The following is a 23,031-nucleotide window of genomic DNA, read 5'->3' on the forward strand; positions in this document are numbered from 1 at the left end:
GAAGATGAGCACTCTGCAGCCACCACAACAGCGACACCCTGTTCCTTGGAGACAGGGTTATCAGCCGATGCATCTGAAGATGCGATCCGGACCACTTGTCCAACAGATCCCACTGAAAGATCCTTGCATGAAACCTTCCGAAAGGAATTGCTTCGTAAGAAGCCACCATCTTTCCCAGGACTCGCGTGCAATGGTGCACCGACACCTGTTTTGGTTTTAGGAGGTCTCTGACTAGAGATGACAACTCCTTGGCCTTCTCCTCCGGGAGAAACACTTTTTTCTGTTCCATGTCCAGAACCATCCCCAGGAACAGTAGACGCGTTGTAGGAACCAGCTGCGACTTTGGAAAATTCAGGATCCAGCCGTGCTGTTGTAGCACTTCCCGAGCAAGTGCTACTCCGATCAACAACTGTTCGCTGGACCTCGCCTTTATAAGGAGATCGTCCAAGTACGGGATAATTAAAACTCCCTTTTTTCGAAGGAGTATCATCATTTCGGCCATTACCTTGGTAAATACCCTCGGTGCCGTGGACAGACCAAACGGCAACGTCTGGAATTGGTAATGACAGTCCTGTACCACATATCTGAGGTACTCCTGGTGAGGAGGGTAAATGGGGACATGCAGGTAAGCATCCTTGATGTCCAGTGATACCATGTAATCCCCCTCGACCAGGCTTGCAATCACCGCCCTGAGTGATTCCATCTTGAACTTGTACCTTCTTATATAAGTGTTCAAGGATTTTAAATTTAAAATGGGTCTCACCGAACCGTCCGGTTTCGGTACCACAAACATTGTGGAATAGTAACCCCGTCCCTGTTGAAGGAGGGGTACCTTGATTATCACCTGCTGAGAATAAAGCTTGTGAATCGCCTCCAGCACTGCCTCCCTGTCCGGGGGAGCTGTCGGCAAGGCAGATTTGAGGAAACGGCGAGGGGGAGACGTCTCGTATTCCAGCTTGTACCCCTGAGATACTACTTGTAGAATCCAGGGATCCACTCGTGAGCGAGCCCACTGGTCGCTGAAGTTCTTGAGACGGGCCCCCACCGTACCTGGCTCCACCTGTGGAGCCCCAGCGTCATGCGGTGGACTTAGAGGAAGCGGGGGAGGACTTTTGTTCCTGGGAACTGGCTGAATGTTGCAGCTTTTTCCCTCTACCTCTGCCTCTGGGCAGGAAGGACGCGCCTCTAACCCGCTTGCCTTTCTGGGGCCGAAAGGACTGTACCTGATAATACGGTGCTTTCTTTGGCTGTGAGGGAACATGGGGTAAAAATGCTGACTTCCCAGCTGTCGCTGTGGAAACGAGGTCCGAGAGACCATCCCCAAACAACTCCTCACCCTTGTAAGGCAAAACTTCCATGTGCCTTTTAGAATCTGCATCTCCTGTCCACTGCCGAGTCCACAATCCTCTCCTGGCAGAAATGGACATTGCGTTTATTTTAGATGCCAGCCGGCAAATATCCCTCTGTGCATCTCTCATGTATAAGACAGCGTCTTTAATATGCTCTACGGTTAGCAATATAGTGTCCCTATCTAGGGTATCAATGTTTTCCGACAGGGAATCTGACCACGCAGCTGCAGCGCTGCACATCCATGCTGAAGCAATAGCCGGTCTCAGTATAATTCCTGAGTGTGTATACACAGACTTCAGGATAGCCTCCTGCTTTCTATCCGCAGGTTCCTTAAGGGCGGCCGTGTCCGGAGACGGTAGTGCCACCTTTTTAGACAGACGTGTGAGCGCTTTATCCACCCTAGGGGATGTCTCCCAACGTGACCTGTCCTCTGGCGGGAAAGGGTACGCCATTAGTAACTTTTTTGAAATTACCAGTTTCTTATCGGGGGAAGCCCACGCTTCTTCACACACTTCATTTAATTCATCAGATGGGGGAAATACCACTGGTAGCTTTTTCTCCCCAAACATAATACCCTTTTTTGTGGTACCTGGGGTAATATCAGAAATGTGCAACACATTTTTCATTGCCGTAATCATATAACGAATGGCTCTGTTGGAATGTACACTAGTCTCATCGTCGTCGACACTGGAGTCAGTAGCCGTGTCGACATCTGTGTCTGCCATCTGAGGTAGTGGGCGTTTTAGAGCCCCTGATGGCTTTTGAGACGCCTGGGCAGGCACGGGCTGAGCAGCCGGCTGTCCCACATCTGCTATGTCGTCAAACCTTTTATGTAAGGAGTTGACACTGTCGCGTAATTCCTTCCACATGTTCATCCATTCAGGTGTCGACCCCGCAGGGGGTGACATCACATTTATCGGCACCTGCTCCGCCTCCACATAAGCCTCCTCACCAAACATGTCGACACAGCCGTACCGACACACCGTACACACACAGGGAATGCTCTGACTGAGGACAGGACCCCACAAAGTCCTTTGGGGAGACAGAGAGAGAGTATGCCAGCACACACCAGAGCGCTATATAATACAGGGATACCCACTACACACAGTGATTTTTCCCCTATAGCTGCTATAATACACAATTTGCGCCTAAATTTAGTGCCCCCCCTCTCTTTTTTACCCTATTGAGCCTGGAAACTGCAGGGGAGAGCCTGGGGAGCGTCCTTCCAGCGGAGCTGTGAGAGGAAATGGCGCCAGTGTGCTGAGGGAGATAGCCCCGCCTTCTACACGGCGGACTTCTCCCGCTTTTTTCAGGATATATTTGGCAGGGGATTTTACACATATATAGTCTTCCTGACTATATTATGTGGGTTTTTTTGCCAAGTTAAGGTATTTATATTGCAGCCCAGGGCGCCCCCCCCCCCCCCCCAGCGCCCTGCACCCATCAGTGGCCGGAGTGTGAGGTGTGCATGGGGAGCAATGGCAATCAGCTGCAGTGCTGTGCGCTACCTTAATGAAGACCGGAGTCTTCAGCCGCCGATTTTCTGGACGTTCTTCTTGCTTCTGGCTCTGCAAGGGGGACGGCGGCGCGGCTCCGGGACCGGACGACCGAGGCTGGGCCTGTGTTCGATCCCTCTGGAGCTAATGGTGTCCAGTAGCCTAAGAAGCCCAAGCTAGCTGCAAGCAGGTAGGTTCGCTTCTTCTCCCCTCAGTCCCTCGAAGCAGTGAGTCTGTTGCCAGCAGATCTCACTGAAAATAAAAAACCTAAATATACTTTCTTTCTAAGAGCTCAGGAGAGCCCCTAGTGTGCAACCAGCTCGGCCGGGCACAAAATTCTAACTGAGGTCTGGAGGAGGGGCATAGAGGGAGGAGCCAGTGCACACCAGGTAGTCCTAAATCTTTCTTAGTTGTGCCCAGTCTCCTGCGGAGCCGCTATTCCCCATGGTCCTTACGGAGTTCCCAGCATCCACTAGGACGTCAGAGAAAAGGGGGTGTCTTAAGGGAGCTTAATCAAGGTATTATCTTCCAGGATTTGACCGCAGTTCACTTAAAAAACTCCAATTTATTTGTATAAAAGTGTTAGACAGTGAATCACATTGAATAACAAATGGCCAGCCATTTGTTATTCAATGTGATTCACTGTCTAACACTTTTATACAAATAAATTGGAGGTTTTTAAGTGAACTGTGGTCAAATCCTGGTAAATAATACCTTGATTAAGCTCCCTTAAGACACCCCCTTTTCTTATATATATATATATATATATATATATATATATATATACACACACAAACAGAGAACCCAGCACTCACCCAAGTAAGCTCACTTATCCTCAACACTTCAATAAATAAATGATGTGTGAAACAGTAGTCAGGTTTTAAAACTGTGTGATAGTGTAGGACCTGCATGAAGGTGGGGTACCTTGGAGATCGGTTTGCAGGCTTCCGTGCATTGGCCAATCCACTAACTAAACCCCCATCATTTATTTATTTATTGAAGTGTTGAGGATAAGTGAGCTTGCTATGGTGAGTGCTGGGTTCTCTGTTTGTATGTATTTGAGTGATGTGGTCATGGGCAACATGCACCCCACCCTATGAGTGGTAAGTGCATTGGTGTGCCCCACTTCTGGGATGGTGAGTGCTGTGGTTTTCTACACACCCAGGTCTGGGGTGCCACATTTGTAAATAGTGTTTAAGGAAAATCTTTTATGTAAATAAAAATGTGTATTTTTAACCAAGAAGTTAAAGCAAAATATAAGTAAGTAATGTTACTGCCCACTTCGTTACAGCTTGTTGGATCCCCTTCCACACATTTATGATAGACTTCCAAAGGTGTCACTTTCAGACAAAATGTGGAGGATGCAGCTGTGTGGCAAGTACGTATAAATGGGATGCAGTCATAATGTTAGCATTTACAATGTTGACATTGTTGAAGTGTCCACATTGAACATTGTCAACGCCTGAAATGTTGCTGCGGAGGCTTGGAGTTAGGCTACGGGAGGTGAGGGTTAGGGTTATGCACTAGGGGAGTGTTAGGAACAGGCTACGGGAGAGGAAGTTAGGGGCAGGCACTAGCAGAAGGCTTAGGGGTTAGTATTAGTTGGAGCCGCCAGACACCTCTAAACCACCAGGGACGTCTTGTTGATATTCTAATCATGTTGACATCTCATGAGTGTCCACATGATGAATGTTGATGTGGTCAATGTTGAAATGAGGCATGTCAACATTATGACCGCATCGACATTCTCATGTTGACATTATATATTGTACATATGTTCACTGTAAGCAGGTTGTAGCTCACCACTTGAGGGCCACATGCACCACATGGAATATATATATATACATACAGAAGACAGAAGGATAATAGGTACCGATTTAGATCTGGATGTGTCCAGTTAACATGTGTACTTACTTGCACCTCTGACTAATACCACTAGGCCCTGGCTACGTTAGCATCACATTAGACATCTGCCATTCCTGCTCATTCCTTTTCATATTCCTGTTACCTACACTGTACTGCATGCCTTCTGCCTGATAGTACCACAGTCTGTGCAGCTTATTCACCAACAGTGCTCATAGGCCCTCATTCCGAGTTGTTCGCTCTGTAATTTTCTTCGCATAGGAGCGATTTTCCGCTAATTGCGCATGCGCAATGTTCGCACTGCGACTGCGCCAAGTAAATTTGCAAAGAACTTTGGTATTTTACTCACGGCATTACAAGGTTTTTTCTTCGTTCTGGTGATCGTAGTGTGATTGACAGGAAGTGGGTGTTTCTGGGCGGAAACTGGCCGTTTTATGGGTGTGCGTGAAAAAACGCTGCCGTTCCTGGGAAAAACGCGGGAGTGGCTGGAGAAACGGGGGAGTGTCTGGCCGAACGCTGGGTGTGTTTGTGACGTCAAACCAGGAACGAAACTGACTGAACTGATCGCAGTGGCAGAGTAAGTATCGAGCTACTCAGAAACTGCAAAGAAATTTCTATTCGCAATTTAGATAATCTTTCGTTCGCAATTTTGCTAAGCTAAGATTCACTCCCAGTAGGCGGCGGCTTAGCGTGTGCAATGCTGCTAAAAGCAGCTTGCGAGCGAACAACTCGGAATGAGGGCCATAGTGTGTGTGCAGAATCACATAGCAGCTAACTAGCAACTACACTATCACAGAGTCTTAAAACTTGACAACTGTCTCACACATCATCTGCCTGCTAGGTTTAATGTGCACCTGCCACACACCTTATGGCTTTTAAAGGTACACTAGTCACCTTACACTGGCTAATAGATTGCTAATGAACAGCTGAGGCAGGTTCAGGATAATAGAGTCCACATAGGGGTGCATGAGAAAGCTAGTGGCCATGGTTAAAAAGAGTTAATCATAGAATAACCCTGTCATATACACAAAAAGAAAACCACAGCACTCACCACCACAGAAGTGGGGCAAACCAATGCACTTACCACTCATAGGGTGGGGTGCATGTAACACAGCACTCTCCACCACCGAAGCGGGGTACACAACTGCACTTACCACTCATAGCACTTACCACTCATCAATCTAGCAGGCAGATGATGTGTGAAACAGTAGTCAGGTTTTAAAACTGTGTGATAGTGTAGGACCTGCATAAAGGTGGGGTACCTTGGAGATCGGTTTGCAGGCTTCCGTGCATTGGCCAATCCACTAACTAAACCCCCATCATTTATTTATTTATTGAAGTGTTGAGAATAAGTGAGCTTGCTATGGTGAGTGCTGGGTTCTCTGTTTGTATGTATTTGAGTGATGTGGTCATGGGCTACATGCACCCCACCCTATGAGTGGTAAGTGCATTGGTGTGCCCCGCTTCTGGGATGGTGAGTGCTGTGGTTTTCTACACACCCAGGTCTGGGGTGCCACATTTGTAAATAGTGTTTAAGGAAAATCTTTTATGTAAATAAAAATGTGTATTTTTAACCAAGAAGTTAAAGCAAAATATAAGTAAGTAATGTTACTGCCCACTTCGTTACAGCTTGTTGGATCCCCTTCCACACATTTATGATAGACTTCCAAAGGTGTCACTTTCAGACAAAATGTGGAGGATGCAGCTGTGTGGCAAGTACGTATAAATGGGATGCAGTCATAATGTTAGCATTTACAATGTTGACATTGTTGAAGTGTCCACATTGAACATTGTCAACGCCTGAAATGTTGCTGCACGGACTGGCAGCGGAGGCTTGGAGTTAGGCTACGGGAGGTGAGGGTTAGGGTTATGCACTAGGGGAGTGTTAGGAACAGGCTACGGGAGAGGAAGTTAGGGGCAGGCACTAGCAGAAGGCTTAGGGGTTAGTATTAGTTGGAGCCGCCAGACACCTCTAGACCACCAGGGACGTCTTGTTGATATTCTAATCATGTTGACATCTCATGAGTGTCCACATGATGAATGTTGATGTGGTCAATGTTGAAATGAAGCATGTCAACATTATGACCGCATCGACATTCTCATGTTGACATTATATATTGTACATATGTTCACTGTAAGCAGGTTGTAGCTCACCACTTGAGGGCCACATGCACCACATGGAATATATATACATACAGAAGACAGAAGGATAATAGGTACCGATTTAGATCTGGATGTGTCCAGTTAACATGTGTACTTACTTGCACCTCTGACTAATACCACTAGGCCCTGGCTACGTTAGCATCACATTAGACATCTGCCATTCCTGCTCATTCCTTTTCATATTCCTGTTACCTACACTGTACTGCATACCTTCTGCCTGATAGTACCACAGTCTGTGCAGCTTATTCACCAACAGTGCTCATAGGCCCTCATTCCGAGTTGTTCGCTCGGTAATTTTCTTCGCATAGGAGCGATTTTCTGCTAATTGCGCATGCGCAATGTTCGCACTGCGACTGCGCCAAGTAAATTTGCTAAGAACTTTGGTATTTTACTCACGGCATTACAAGGTTTTTTTCTTCGTTCTGGTGATCGTAGTGTGATTGACAGGAAGTGGGTGTTTCTGGGCGGAAACTGGCCGTTTTATGGGTGTGTGTGAAAAAACGCTGCCGTTCCTGGGAAAAACACGGGAGTGGCTGGAGAAACGGGGGAGTGTCTGGCCGAACGCTGGGTGTGTTTGTGACGTCAAACCATGAACGAAACTGACTGAACTGATCGCAGTGGCAGAGTAAGTATTGAGCTACTCAGAAACTGCAAAGAAATTTCTATTCGCAATTTAGAGAATCTTTCGTTCGCAATTTTGCTAAGCTAAGATTCACTCCCAGTAGGCGGCGGCTTAGCGTGTGCAATGCTGCTAAAAGCAGCTTGCGAGCGAACAACTCGGAATGAGGGCCATAGTGTGTGTGCAGAATCACATAGCAGCTAACTAGCAACAACCTTTTATATATCTAGGGTAAGTTTTTGGCTTTGTGCAAGGGTATTCCATATGTGACTTTCTAGCTGCACACATCCCAGCATGCACTGCCACAGTTTTAGCATGCTCTAATAGTAAAACTGTGGCAGGGCATGCTGGAATGTGGAATGTGTACTTCCTCAGCACAGAGGACACGTGGACACTCGCTTAGGTTAGAGAGGAGATTCCGCACAAAGTGGCAAAAAGGTTTTTCCACAGTAAGGACAATACGTGTTTGGAATTCCCTGCCTGAGAGAGTAGTAATGGTGGACTCAGTCAACACCTTTAAGAATGGGTTAGATAAATTCCTAATGGATAAAGATATTCAGGGTTATGGTGCGTAGTTACACACTATAGTTATTAAAAAAAGAGGAATAAAACACAACGGCTGACATCAGCATCAGACAAAATTTAGTCCAAAAATAATACTGCACAGGAGACCACAAATAGGTTGAACTCGATGGACAAATTGTCTTTTTTCAACCTTAGATACTATGTTACTATGTTACTAGATGGAGGGTCACATGTTGAATTCACCTGGATTAGAGTATTTAGTAGCTGTAAAAATCCATGTGAGAGAATCAGGTAATTGTTGAGGAAGTTTTGTAGGAGGTAAACTGAAAATAACTAAATAGTTCTTAGGCTAAAATTTCAAGGCCACTGCAGAAAATCTATAAAGATTATTCAATATACTAGGCATATACCATGCAGTGTGTGCATCATGCCAGGTCAGTGCACTCACCGTGGATTAATGCTGGTTCCTGACCTGCGTGCCCGGTACAGCTCTTCATGCTGATCTCAGCTCTCAGAGAGGTGATTTCCATCTCATATTCCTGTCTTGTCTCCTGCAGCTCATGCAGCTCTGCTCGCAGCCGACACAGCTCTTCCTGCAAAGACGCAATGTCACTTTCCCTCTCAGCTGCTGCCTCCTCTGCTGACTGCCGCAGAGCCATGATTTCCTCCTGAGCACAGCGTAACTCCTGAGACACCTCCAGCAGCTCACAATCCTTCTCCTGCTCCAGACTGTCCACTTCTTCCTGTACAGAGCGTAGCTGAGCTTCAAAGGGATGAAAAGAAGATGTGATGCTAAGCCATATCTGTCACTGTAGAAATAGCTATGTTTAGTCAGTCTACGAATATGTGCAGTTACACAGCCCTTTCTTGTATTGGCCATAATCTACTTGAGTTTTTTTTACTGATAATTAAGGTACATGGCTAATTTAAAAGTGCACTACCGCCTAGGACAATATTGCACTAACATACATCCTCATTTAACCAGGGTCTAGGGAATTGCTGCATGCAGAATTGTGTGAGTGAAAGGACAAATAAAATATGGCAATCTCTTATTGTGGCTAATGACTGATCCTCCCACTGATTCCTCCAAAAACACTGTGGGGCAGATTTATTAAGCTCGGAGAAGTGATAAAGTGGAAAGTGATAAAGGACCAGCCAATCAGATCCTTACTGCCATGTCACAGGCTGGGTTTGAAAAATGTCAGTTAGGAGCTGATTGGCTGGTCCTTTATCACCTTCCAATTTATCACTTCACCAAGCTTAATAAATCTGCCCCTGTGAGAGAAACCAGAGAATGGGCAGGGTTAGATTAAGGATTGGTGGAAGTCCCTACCAATAAAATTATCAATAATATGATATACTGGAGATGTTTTAGAAACTATAATGTGAAACTACATGCAGCCCCACAAATGTATTAAACACAAGGGAGTGCCCCCAGTTCCCATTACACCACACAGAAACCTCAGTACACATATGCCACTTGGTCCCAACACTGGTGATGTTGCCAAGTCAGCTCAACAGGGGGTGGGGCTCTGAAAAAGGAGGCATTTTGGGCGTGGAGACGCGATCACGTCATTGCGCCCCGCTATGTAATGCGCACATTGCAAAACGGTGGCGGGGCTACGATGACATGATTTAGCGCTTACTTTTCCTCTCGGTGCATGCGGCTGCAGGAGTGAGCGTGGAAGAGCGCATGGGGTGCGAGTAAGTTTCGGGAGACTTGCTCACTTTTCCAGGTGGCTAGAAGTGCCACACAATTTTCAGAAGCCTCCTGGCAATTGTTAGTCTGGCACTGAGTATGGGAGCCAAGCGAGAGAAGACACCCCTTAGGGCTCTGGCTAGGAGAGGGGCATGCTAGCCAAATACTTTTCTAATACTTGTCTGTGTGGCAGATTCGAGATAACCTGAATAACTCAGGTTAACCTGAATAACCTGAAAAACATCTAAATTGGTAATATATTGGAGAAGTAAAACCATTTATTAGAGAGCCAGGACAAAATAAATTATTGCTGCTGAAAACAGATTGCGATTACTAAACACATTTAAACAAAATACTTGATTCAATTATAACTGTATTATAGTTCAGATAAACATGTATTATTTAACTTACTAATATTACTGTATCACAACTATTTAACAATGTGAATCAGATGTTATTTTGATAATTGGAGACTGTAGGGTTTTATTGAAATAATATTCAGTTGCATAGCATGTGTTGTAATTAATAATCAAGATGTACACCTTACACTTATTTTTGATTGACAGTTTTATGTTTATTGTGTGTGAGTAGGTTACTTAAATCGGTTATTTTGTATATATTATACCTGACAAAGCACCTGTTGCTCCATTGTGCACCTATAAAATAATGATTTATCACCAGTTGTCCCCTAATTAGGGTTTTATTATTATGTCTAAAGCAAGTATTTTTTTTATTTTATTTTACTAATGTTTTGTTATGGCTTTTTTCTGTAAATGGTAAGTTACCTGGGAACACTTACTACTTTATACATTGTCTCTATGTCCACAGTATGTTATCCCATCTAAACAAATAGTGTACAGACTTTTGTAATACTGTATATAGAGATAGTAATACAACTAATTTGCAACATTAATGTTATTAGGTTCGGTTATGTGGTGGTGGACAGTACACTTATTTTATGATTACCAGCCTCCAAGACTGATTTTGCCTATCACTTTGAAGAGGAATAATTTGTTTTGGTACTGGACCACCAACATGAGGCACCCCTGCAAGAGCCTCACAGCGCCATAATCATTCCAAAGTAAATCAATTTATTTATTTTTAACAGTTTCAAACTACTTTTAAGGATTATATGACGATCTGGGTAAGATTACTATAACCTGACTACAGCAAAGAGTTTCCAGCAGTGGTAGCTAGCTACTAACATAATTACACATTAATGGAAGTCAAAGATGATAAAGTTAAATGAGGGGTAATTGTCACTACCATGGTACAATAAGAAAATGTTAGCATAACCCACCTCTGACAGATAATGTCTACAATATACAGTAGAAAATAAGATTATTCCGATGGATTTGTTATTGTATTTATTTATTTACTTATTTGTTGTTCTATGAAAATGTGATCAGAAAATAAAAATAATAATAGTAAAACTGCATTATTCTTCCACATATCAGAGTAAAAAAACATAAAACAATTTTAATGTATTTATAAAATGAAATGGTACTGTATAGTAGAAGATGGATTATTCATTTGGAACTGAAGCTAGTTTGGATAATCGCTTTGTTCAGATAATTGAGCATGTATTAAACTTTGTATGTATGTATGTACTGTATGTATGTATGTATGTATGTATGTATGCATGCTGTTATTGTTTTCTGAATTTTTCAGTACAATTTACTTTTTATGAACTAAAATAACATTACATTTTATTTTTGGTTCTTGTAGATCAAGTGTGGATAATTGGTGTTTCAGATAATATGTGTTTGGAAAATCAGTGTACTACTCTGCTTGCTAATTACACTGGCGGTCACATAACCATAAGTCACCACTTGAAGGAAGAAAGCTTCTGTTCATTCCCCTGAACTGAAGCAAGTGGTTCCAGTAGTTCCAGCGGTTCTCATATACGCTGTGATCGTGAAACCCCTGATACGTCACAATGTATTCACTGACTTGAGGTTTTTAAACAGCGATTCACGTGGAAAACATGGCCCTTATGAGTTACACTTACACTTAAAACAGACAAATATCGAAAATACTCATATCTGTAAAGCTCATGAGGGTTGACTTTAATTGTCTTAAATTCATCTGTATTCCATTGTACAATTGCTTTATACAGTTGTGATAACATTTATAATGCACAAACTCCCTAAAGAATTTAATGTGAAAACTTCTGTGTCACTTTGTAGCCCACCTTGTAGCCGATGAATTTGCTTGGTAAAGATCTCTGCTTGCTGGGCACTGGCCAATCTTTCTTCCTCCAGAATACCTGTAACTCAAAGGTCAAAAGTCAAGCACCAATCTGAGTCTCTTCAAATTAAAAAAATAATTTGTGATAATTTTCATAATTAATTCTCCAGCTGTATGATCTGCATCCTTAAATCCTGGCGCTTTAAGAGCATGTTGCCTAGGGAAAACATGCCATATCTCGGCCCCCGGGATGCCGGCTGTCAAAATACCGACATCGGCATCCCAGAGATTAAAATCCTGACAGCTGTCTAAAAGGTAACCTTACCCTGATCCTACACCTCCCTAACCCACCCTTCCTGCAGCCTAACCCTAACCCCCCCCCCTGCAGTCTAACACTAACCCTCCCTAATGGTGCCTAACTCTAACCCTCCCTCCCCGCAGCCTAAACCTAAATCTCATTTACCGCAGCCTAACCCTAACCTCCCCTCCCCACTGCCTGACCCTAACCCTCCCACCACAGCATAACCCTAGTCCTCCCCCTGCACCCATGCAGAGTAGAATGCAGAGTAGAATGCAGAGGTTTACCTGTTGCCCAGGGGGAGTGTATATTCGCCGTGCAAGTGTGCGATCCTATGTGTACGCCGAACTGCTAAAATCCACTGTGTGCAGTCTTCGCGCAGCCCAGGACTTACTCCTACAATGCGGTCACAACAGGCTGATCGGGGCCGGAGCTGACGTCAGACACCCTCCCTGAAAATGCTTGGGAATGTCTGCGTTTTTCCGGAATCTCTCAGTAAATGGTCAGTTACCACCCACAAACGGCTTCCTCCTGTCAATCACCTTGTGAACGCCCCGTGCAATCAGATTTTTTGCAACATCCTGCCACTGACCGGCGATGCCCTTTGTTGTTGTCTTACGCACGTGCGCATTGCTGTACATACGCATGCGCAGTTAGTACCTGGTCGCCCGTTGGGCGAAAGCGCACAGAAGCGATCAGGTCTGAATCACCCCCATTGATTGGTGTCACAAAAGACTTACTATAGTAGCATGTGATATTCCCAGTTAACTGCATTTTCAAATCAAAACTGTCCTAAATAAAGGAAAAACATCAACTATGATGTGAATATCATTTGCTGTACTGATATACCTCCCGCTGGTAACTTCAGTCGTGTTACTTACCCTGCATCTCCAGAAAGCTGTCTTCATGTTTCAGTGCCAATTCCCGAGTCTCCTCTAGCTCTGTCAGCAGTTGGATGATCTGCGTCCTTAAATCCTGACTCTCTAAGAGCATGCTGCTCGGGCCACTTTCTGAACCACTTGGAACATCCCCAGATTCTGACTCCAGATCAGGTGGCTCTTCATCTTCTGAATCTGAGACCAATATAGAAAGTTAAGTGACCTGGGAGGAAAAACCTTATTTTGTAACTTTACACTATGTTCATTGATATCTTATGCATATGGTAGACAGAGTAAATGTGAATTTAATGTTATGCTGTATTTAATATGTTTCATGTTGTATGTAATATATTTTTGTAAGCAAAATTGTAAAAACAATCTACAAATGAATAAACAATAAGTAAAAATAAATAACTTTATAATATAAACATATATGTATAAATAAATACATGACTATTAAGGTGGGTACATACTAGGTCATGTGCTCAGTGAGCGACATCGCCTAGTGTGTTCCTTCTGGGGCGGGCCGGCCGACGGCGGGCATACACACTGTGCGATATCGCACAGTGATGTCATGCTGCGGCCGGCTGAAGCATGCAGCTTTGAACAATGAGTCCAAATTAAGCTGCATGCACGGCCAAGACCGAGGCTCTTTAAGGACCCACTGGGCAGCGCATCGCTTGTCATTTACAGCTTATACTCTAGTTGATATAGTAAACAACGTCGCTCAGGAAGGGTCAGAATGAGCGACGTCATTTACTTTATCGACTAGTGTGTATGGGCCTTTACCTTGAACAGACAACTTCTGGCTAAGTAGATCAAATATATGTTGGCGTGCTTAACCAATCTTCCCCACACTCAATCAATTTAAATAAATTAGGAATTCAACAATAAATAGGTCCACAGCTGCAGCTCACAAATATAAAGGCAGTAAACTCTACCATACACGTAGAAACTGAGAAGATATTTGGACACAGTGGGGGTCATTCCGAGTTGTTCGCTAGCTGCATTCGGTCGCTGCGCAGTGATCAGTCAAAAAATCGGCACTTCTGCGCATGCGTATGCTGCGCAATGCGCACGCGCGTTGTACTATTACAACGAACAATGTAGTTTCACACAAGGTCTAGCGAAGCTTTTCTGTCGCACTGCTGGCTGCAGAGTGATTGACATGAAGTGGGCGTTTCTGGGTGTCAACTAACCATTTTCAGGGAGTGTTCGAAAAAACGCAGGCGTGCCAGGAGAAACGCAGGCGTGGCTGGGCAAATGCAGGGCGTGTTCGTGACGTCAAAACAGGAACTGAACAGTCTGAAGTGAACGCAAGCGCTGAGTAGGTCTGAAGCTACTCTGAAACTGCACAAAATTATTTTGTAGTCGCGCTGCGATCCTTTCGTTCGCACTTCTGCTAAGCTAAAATACACTCCCAGTGGGAGGCGGCATAGCGTTTGCACGGCTGCTAAAAACTGCTAGCGGGTGAACAACTCGGAATGACCCCCGATGCTATAGACATATATTATCTAATAATTGCTTTTTCAAACAAATGGGCACAGGGGATGCATCTTAGTATCAATTTAATGAAAATAAATCAAGAAGTAAAAATAGCAACTATAATAAAATAACTAGTATCATGAAGGTAAAAAATATCCAAATATCATATAGTATACTCTATTTATGTGTTGTTGTCATTATAGTAGTATACAAAATTGCTGTTAAAAATGTAATAAATTCAAGTGCATCCTATTAGATGGTCATGTTAGTATTGACTCCACATTGAATTCTGTACTATGGAAGAATCCTTTTCACTGTAAGCCAGTATTTCAAGTTCAAAAAGACGGGTAATAGGTTAGTAGTGCTTCCCTTAGAAGCTTTCAGGATGTACAATTCTTTACAATCTGTTACTTGATACTAGCGCATCTGTCTGGTTTAATTTCCAGTTTTTGTATACAGTTTTGGTATTGGGGTATACATAGATCGGAAAGGGTGCTGCTGCGCCCAGATACTCTCCTACATTTACACATTTTCTAATAGGTTAGTAGTGGTTAGAAAGCAATTGAAAGGTCAATTGTATATAAATGTACATATACAGGTTGAGTATCCCTTATCCAAAATGCTTGGGACCAGACGTATTTTGGATATCGGATTTTTCCGTATTTTGGAATAATTGCATACCATAATGAGATATCATGGCGATAGGACCTAAATCTAAGCACAAAATGTATTTATGTTTCATATACACCTTATACACACAGCCTGAAGGCAATTTTAGCCAATATTTTTTATAACTTTGTGCATTAAACAAAGTGTCTACATTCACACAATTCATTTATGTTTCATATACACCTTATACACACAGCCTGAAGGTCATTTAATACAATATTTTTAATAACTTTGTGTATTAAACAAAGTTTGTATACAATGAATCATCAAAAAAACAAAGGTTTCACTATCTCACTCTTATTCAAAAAAGTCCGTATTTCGGAATATTCCGTATTTCGGAATATTTGGATATGGGATACTCAACCTGTATTATTATTAGTATCCTTTTTTTTATATCACCATTTTTATATGGTGCCATAAGAGATTTACAGAGCCTTATAGTCACTGTATTTAATGAGAGTGACCTTCCTTAGTGTTTTTAGCCAATAGCCTAAAACACTAAGGGAGGCATTAATCAATCACTACATTTGCAATGCCATCTGGGTACAATGTTAGCTCCCAAGACTGCATTGCACAATGCGCATACATTGGCTAGATGTAAGATGGAGCACCCACAGGGTGCTTCGCATTCCAAAGCTTGGTAAATAATAGCAGCATTGCATCTATGGGGCATGGGCTGCAGATGGCAATGGATTGATTGAAGCAGGTATCAGAGATACAGTATTTGCTGCGGTACCTCAGTAATACATTAGGGTGTTTTTGGGGAATATTTTTTGATAAATGGACCCCTAAGGAAGGAATGCAATGAGAGATGCACATTTCACCTACCGAAATACCTCTACATCAAGCTATGGGGTGTTGTAACTACTGGATCATCAGTACAAGGGTAAGAACAATTTTTATATTATTATTCCCTAAGTTTCTTTTTTACTGAGATCCCCCTGATTTTTAATAGTTGATTCAGACTGTATGAGCTCTAGCTTCTGATGCTACAACATTGTGGTGGTGCCAACGAGCATTACACCCCTAGAAACGAGCATTACCCCCCTGGCAAGAGCTTGACACCCAGAGCATGAAACCCCTGGCCATGAGCATTACACCCCTGGTAATGAGTATAACACCCTTGACAATGAGCATGAAACCCCTGGCAAAGGGCATTACACCCCTGGTAACAAACATGACACCCAGAGCATGAAACCCCTGGCAACGAGCATGAAAACCAGAGTATAAAACCCCTGGCAATGAGATGACACCCCCGGCAAAGAGCATTACACCCCTGGTAACAAGCATGACCCCCAGAGCATGAAACCTCTGGCAACAAGCATTACACCCCTGGCAACGAGCATGACACCCAGAGCATAAAACCCCTGGCAACGAGTATGGAACCCAGAGCATGAAACCCCTGGCAATGAGCATGACACCCCTGGAAAAGAGCATTACACCCCTGGCAATGAGCATGACAACCCTGGCAACGAGCATTACACCCAGAGCGTGAAACCCCTGGAAACGACCATGACACCCCTGGCAAAAAACATTACACCCCTGGCAATGAGCATGACACCCCTGGCAACAAGCAGTACACCCCTAGCAATGAGCACTACACCCCTAGCAACGAGCATGACACCCAAAGCATGAAACCCCTGGCATTGAGCATGGTACCCAGAGCATAAAACCCCTGGCAATGGGCATGGAACCTAGAGCATGAAACCCCTGACAATGAGCATGGAACCCAGAGCATTAAACACCTGGCAACAAGCATGGAACCAAAGCATGAAATCCCTGGCAACGAGCATGACACCTCTGGCAAAAAGCATTACACTCCTGGCAATGAGCATGACACCCCTGAAAAAGAGCATTACACCTCTGTCAATGAGCATGACACCTCTGGCAATGAGCATGATACCCCTAACAACGAGCATGACACCCCTGGCAATAAGCATGACACCCAGAGCGTGAAACCCCTGGCAATGAGCATGACACCCCTGGCAAAAGCATGACACCCCTGGCAATGTGCATGACACCCCTGGCAATGTGCATGACACCCCTGGCAATGAGTGTAACACCCCTGGCAACAAGCATTACATCCCTGGCAACAAGCATAATACCCAGAGCATGAAACCCCTGGCAATGAGCATGAGACCCCTAACAACGAGCATGATACCCCTAACAACCAGCATGACACCCCTGGCAATGAACATGGAACCCAAATCATGAAACCCCTGGCAACAAGCATGGAACTCAGAGCATGAAACTCCTGGCAATGAACATGGAACCCAGAGCATGAATCACCTGGCTACAAGCATGGAACCCAGATCATGAAACCCCTGGCAATAAGCAGGTAATTTAAAAGTAATTAGAAGCCTTACTGTGGGGTACAATGGGTAATGGGTATTGTGGCATGTGGCATAATGTATCATGGGCATTGCGGTGTGTGGCATAATGTATCACGGGCATAGCGGTGTGCTGCATAATGTATAACGGGCATTGCGGTGTGTGGCATAATATGAAACTTTTTTTTGGCCGGGTGGAGCAAAAGTTATACTTACGCCATGGCTACTACTGGGCATGTGCGGAGCCATTCTGAGACATTGGAGTAGATGTATTAAGCCTTGGAGAGTGATAGAGTGGAGAGAGATAAACTACCAACCAATTAGCTCCTGTCATTTTTTCAAACACAGCCTGTACTATGGCAGTTAGGAGCTGATTGGCTGCTACTTTGGGGTGTATGTACTAAGCCTTTGAGAGAGATAAAGTAGACTGAGATAAAGCACCATTCAATCGGCTCCTTCTGCCATGTTACAGGCTCTGGGGGAGTTGTATTATAGCGGCACTAATCGTGCCACTAAAGCACTTCCTGCTTTGCCTCATTAACAAGCCGAAGCAGGAAGCTACACCGACAAGACGTATTAACATCTTGACTGGCGAAGTGATCCCGCCAGAGCACACAGCATATCAGCTTAGTGCTGATGCGCTAAGTCTCTCCTACGTCCAGCTCCACTGAGCATCCATAAGATCTTGCTACTATCGCAAAATCTCACATGCAGCCGGGGGCGGCAGCTGAAGCAGCTAGGGACAAAACTGTCCCTGCTGTGGAGATAGGGCAGAGACATCTGCAACTGTCGAAATTGATAGCTGCAGGTGTCGGAATGGTCAGTGCCACTGACCGCTCGTACATTGCCCCGCACACTGGTGCGTTATCTTGTAGACAGCAGCGCCGATATAGACAGGGGGGCATAGCACACACAACCAGAGTCACACTTGGGGGAGAAGTGGTATCAGTGCTCATAACGTGGGCTGATACCACTTTTCCCTCACATTAGTGGACCACACATCTACCAATGTGATTATAAATGACAATTAGGAGCCAGTTGGTTGGTACTTTATGTCCATCCACCTTATCTCTCTCCTAGGTTCAGTACATCTGCCCCTGTGAAAGAGTGAATCAGTGGATTACAGCAGTCTTCAACTTAGCTCCAGCGAGAACTGCAATTATCTGCTGTTATAGATGCTGCTCCAGCATCCCGCACCACTACTTGGTACCTAAATACACTCAGCAGCTGGTAGGTGTATGACACTCCGCTCCGCTCCATCTACCAGTGTGTATAACAGTGAGTACGGCTGTGCCGGCTTTAGCTTCAATAAAACCACTCCACTGGTTAAGTAACTGGGTTTTTTGTAGTACATAACTACATCAGCAGGTGACACTGAGATAAGTATCAGGTGGCAGAAGACTGCTGGATTTGGTGCAGTTGAAGATTATTAAAGTAAGAAAAAGATAAGCACATAAGGGAAGCGGACCCTACTCGTTAGAGCTTACATTCTAAAGCTTACATGCTAAGGTCTCCAACCTTACAGAACTCAACGGCCTCTGTATGCCATACTTGTAGTATGGGATACAGAGCATGTATGTATGTATAACATACTGTAGTATGGCATACAGTATGACCTCTGATGGACATACTATTGTCTAGGGTAGGATGTGCTATATATGTTCTGTCACTAAAATGCCTGCTAGACAATAGACGATTTTTGTTTGTTGAATCATTGTAGGATATTATTGATTTCATGGATCAATTTTGTGACATTGGGGTCTATTCATGAAGCAGTTAAAAGTGTGGAGAAGTGAGTCAGTGGATAAGTTGCCCATGGCAACCAATCAGCTGCTACGTATAATTTTATAGAATGCACTTTATAAATGTTACCTCAACACTGCCATGGGCCACTTCTCTACTGGCTCACTTATCCACTCTTTTCACTGCTTCATGAATAGACCCCATAGAGATGTAAAAATGTCAACAACTATCTGCCTTCCTCTGTGTTTCTCTGGCACATAGGGCCTGATTTATAGTTGTTCGCAAACCATCGGCATGCATGCAACTATGATGTTGGGTGGACTACGTATGTGCAGAACGGGTCCAGCATTGGCGCACACACTGCCCCCTGACTGACTGGCTGCGGCCGTTTGGGGGACTGTTTTCAATAATGCAGCAGTGATGCAAATAACGCCCACCTCTGAATCAGGCCCATAGTTCTTTATTGTGCAATTTGTCCTACATCATATAATTCTGAGAATGTCGACATGCTGCATGTTGACAATTCAACAATGTCGACATCATATACGTAGACAATGTGGTATCAATATTATGAACGTTGAAACTGTTATTGTTAGCCTAAAGACAACATACCCTTTCTGCAGTCTTCCCCAGCGTTTATTCATACCTCCCAACTTTCTATTCCCTCAAGGAGGGACTTCTCGTGCGGGTGACAAAGGGGCGTGGCCTGCTGAAAAGGGAGCGTGGCCTCGCACGGGTGACACTCTCGCACTGTGAGCTACTGGCCATGCCCCCAGTCCCTCTGCCTTACTGGAATAGACGCTGTGCGCATGCGAGTGATAGGGAGCCTCCCAACTGCCCCCACCCCCCCACCGCGAGACACTGCAGCCCGCGGGAGGGACAACGGGACAGACCAAAAAAACGGGACTGTCCCGCGAAAATCGGGACAGTTGGGAGGTATGGTTTATTACTTGCTATTACAGTTATATAAATGTGTATTTCACTATCTAATTCTGACATTCCCATTGTACTGTAGTAAAACACACCACTCTACATTATTACATTTCAAGTTTTAATAAGATGACGTTGCATTCTAACGTAGATATGCCATGGGAATACATACGTTTTACCAGGAGACAGGATACAGGCTGTCAGTATGCCAATAGTGGCATCCTGTCTGCTGGAATCATGGTAGCGAGTCCTCTTGCAGGCTCACTACGGTCGCCACGCTTTTGGCCGGATGCTCGCTGCGCTCGCCACAGGTTATATTCCCATTCGGTTGGTGTCGCGGACCCACCAACCAAATGGGAATACCCAGAACAGGTGGGGATTCCAGGTGTCTGTATTTCACAAGCTGTCAGGATTCCAGCGTCGGTCTCCTGAACGCCGGGATCCCAACAGCCGGTATTTTAACTGCATCCCAATACATGTTTAGGCTGCCAATGCTTTGTGTGTGACTTTTCTTAGCAAAGATCCATTTCCAAACTGCAAAGTTTATTGCAACCGAATCAAAGTTAATTATTAAATTTAACACCATAAGGTTTGAAGAAATGCAATTGTTTTTACTTACGCTCACCATTCATCAGCTCTCTAGGGTAGGCATGGTTTCTTCTGGTAAGGGGTTGAGGAAGCCAGCGGACGGAAGTTCCAGAGACAGGACTGGATCCTGTTATGAACAGAAGATGTGCCTATTATAAAGTGCCCTGGCTAACGGACATAGGAGTCACGCACTGCCCTTTAGCAACCACTGGTACACACACACACACACACACACACATATATTATTAATTTCTTTGTCAAAAGTTTGCGATATGTTATTTTGTTTATAGAAAAAAAAGATAATATTTTCTTGTACCTCAGATTTTCAGACCCTGAAACTGTTTGAGAACACACTGATTGTGTCAGAAGCACAGAGCCGGCCCTAACCAACAGGGGTGTAGCGAGGGTGGCTCCAGTGGAGCGCGAGCTCCGAGCGACAAAAAAGTTAAAGGGCGCTCTGCCAGTCACCACCTTCCTCCCTTCCTGCGGGCCACTGTACTGGCAGCCGCAGAGCAGGAGGAGGAGAAGTAGATGTGGCACACACTGAGTTGGAGACTGTGCAACAGGGTTACTTTTGTCCTGCAACACCACTATCTGACTCCGCTGCTGCAGCACCTCCGCTACTGCAGCGCCTCTCTCTTACCTGTCTGCACTAGCTCTCTCTGCCCTAGCTGCTGCAGCACCTCTCTCTGCACAGGCTTCTGCAGAATCTCTCTCTGCCCTGGCTGCTGTAGCAGCTCTATCTGCCGCAGCACCTCTCTTTGCAGCAGCTGCTGCAGCAACTCTTTCTGCCCCGGCTGCTTCAGAGAGAGGCAGGAAATTCTGGGACATAATTTTCATTGAAGCACAGCGGGATTATCAGGTGTGGGATGGCAGTAATAGGGTATTATTTTCATTGATGCTTTGGGGGATTATCAAGTCAGGGAGGGGGGAAATTTTGGTGCATTATTTTCATTGGGAGTTTGGGGATTTGAAGTCTGTGGGGGGGATCACATTTAGGGCTTTATTTTCATTGAGGAATTGGGGGGTTGTGAGGTCAGGTCAGTCGGAACATATATATAGTGTTTTTAATGTATTTGAATTAAACAAGTAAATAGTTAAATACAGCTACTTCCATAGCGGCTCTACCATGGTGTAATGTGTACAAGGGGCTCAACCATAGTGTACTGTGTATAAGGGGCTCAACCATAGTGTAACGTGTATAAGGGGCTCTACTGTGTGGCGTAACATGAAGAACGGACACTACTGTGCGGTGTAATGGGAATTGGTACTGTACTGTGGCCACACACCTTCCTAATAAAGCCATACCTCTATATTGATGTCTTCGACAAGCACTGACCCTATTTTAAACATGGGGGGCACCCAAAGGAAACTTTTACCCTGAGCTCCACAAGGTCTAGAACCGGCCCTGTCAGCAATTTAGGATTTTTAAATATTGTTTCTTTCTAAATGTAACATGCCACCACATGTGGGCCAGGCCCCCAATTCAGTACAGGGGATGGGGGGGCGCCAAAACATACTCTTGCTCCGGGCACCATGGCACCTAGCTACACCTCTGCTAACCAATATAACGTCCTAGGCAAGATTTTGGCTGGTGCCCCCTTGTACAGACGCTAGTTCCGCCTCTGACCCCGCCTCTACCCCTTTCCCAGCTGCATCACCCCTCACCCATAGCAGTCCTCATTTTGGTGCTCCTACCCCCTATATTTTAATTAGGAACAGTGTGCACATTCGGTACGCAGCCCAAAACAGTGCATGTTCTTGCTGGGAAGGGACATGGCCAGTCAATAATACCCCCAGTTGAAATTATGCCACACAGTACTGCAACTTTATTCACATTATATCATGCAATAGTGTCTCTTATTCACGTTACATCACACAGTAGTACATGTTACTCCTCACAGTAGTGCCGCTTATTCACATTACACCACACCATATTGCTCTTTATTCACATTACACCACACAGTAGTGACATTTCTATACGTTACGACACAAAGTACTGTAGTACACCTTATACACATAATGCCGCACATTAGTAATGCATTTTGTATGCAGATAGAGCCGCAGTCACACACAGAATATAGGCATGCTGCATATCATTCTAATCAGCAGAAGCTGCTTGTGCCTCTAGGCATTCCAAATGCCCTAGGTATTTGCCTAGGTTGCCTATGCCTAAGGTCGTTTCTGCAGAAGCAGTAGTATTAA

General features: G+C 44.6%; 1 protein-coding gene across 5 annotated transcripts in view; it reads right to left on the reverse strand.

Annotated features, from left to right (window-relative positions):
• The window catches only part of CCDC136 (coiled-coil domain containing 136), a 118,872-nt gene that overhangs the window by 78,582 nt on the left and 17,259 nt on the right, over positions 1-23,031 (reverse strand). For 3 of the 5 annotated variants that reach the window (XM_063926716.1, XM_063926717.1, XM_063926714.1), the window contains exons 2-5: positions 20,858-20,953; positions 13,085-13,276; positions 11,910-11,984; positions 8,465-8,779 (exon numbers count right to left, since the gene is read on the reverse strand). In XM_063926716.1, coding sequence (XP_063782786.1) covers positions 8,465-8,779; positions 11,910-11,984; positions 13,085-13,276; positions 20,858-20,953 — 678 coding nt within the window. The remainder of the gene's footprint in view (positions 1-8,464; positions 8,780-11,909; positions 11,985-13,084; positions 13,277-20,857; positions 20,954-23,031) is intronic. The other 2 variants (XM_063926715.1, XM_063926718.1) reach the window with 2 other exon arrangements.

Source organism: Pseudophryne corroboree, chromosome 6, assembly GCF_028390025.1.
Source record: "Pseudophryne corroboree isolate aPseCor3 chromosome 6, aPseCor3.hap2, whole genome shotgun sequence".
NCBI lineage: Eukaryota > Metazoa > Chordata > Amphibia > Anura > Myobatrachidae > Pseudophryne > Pseudophryne corroboree.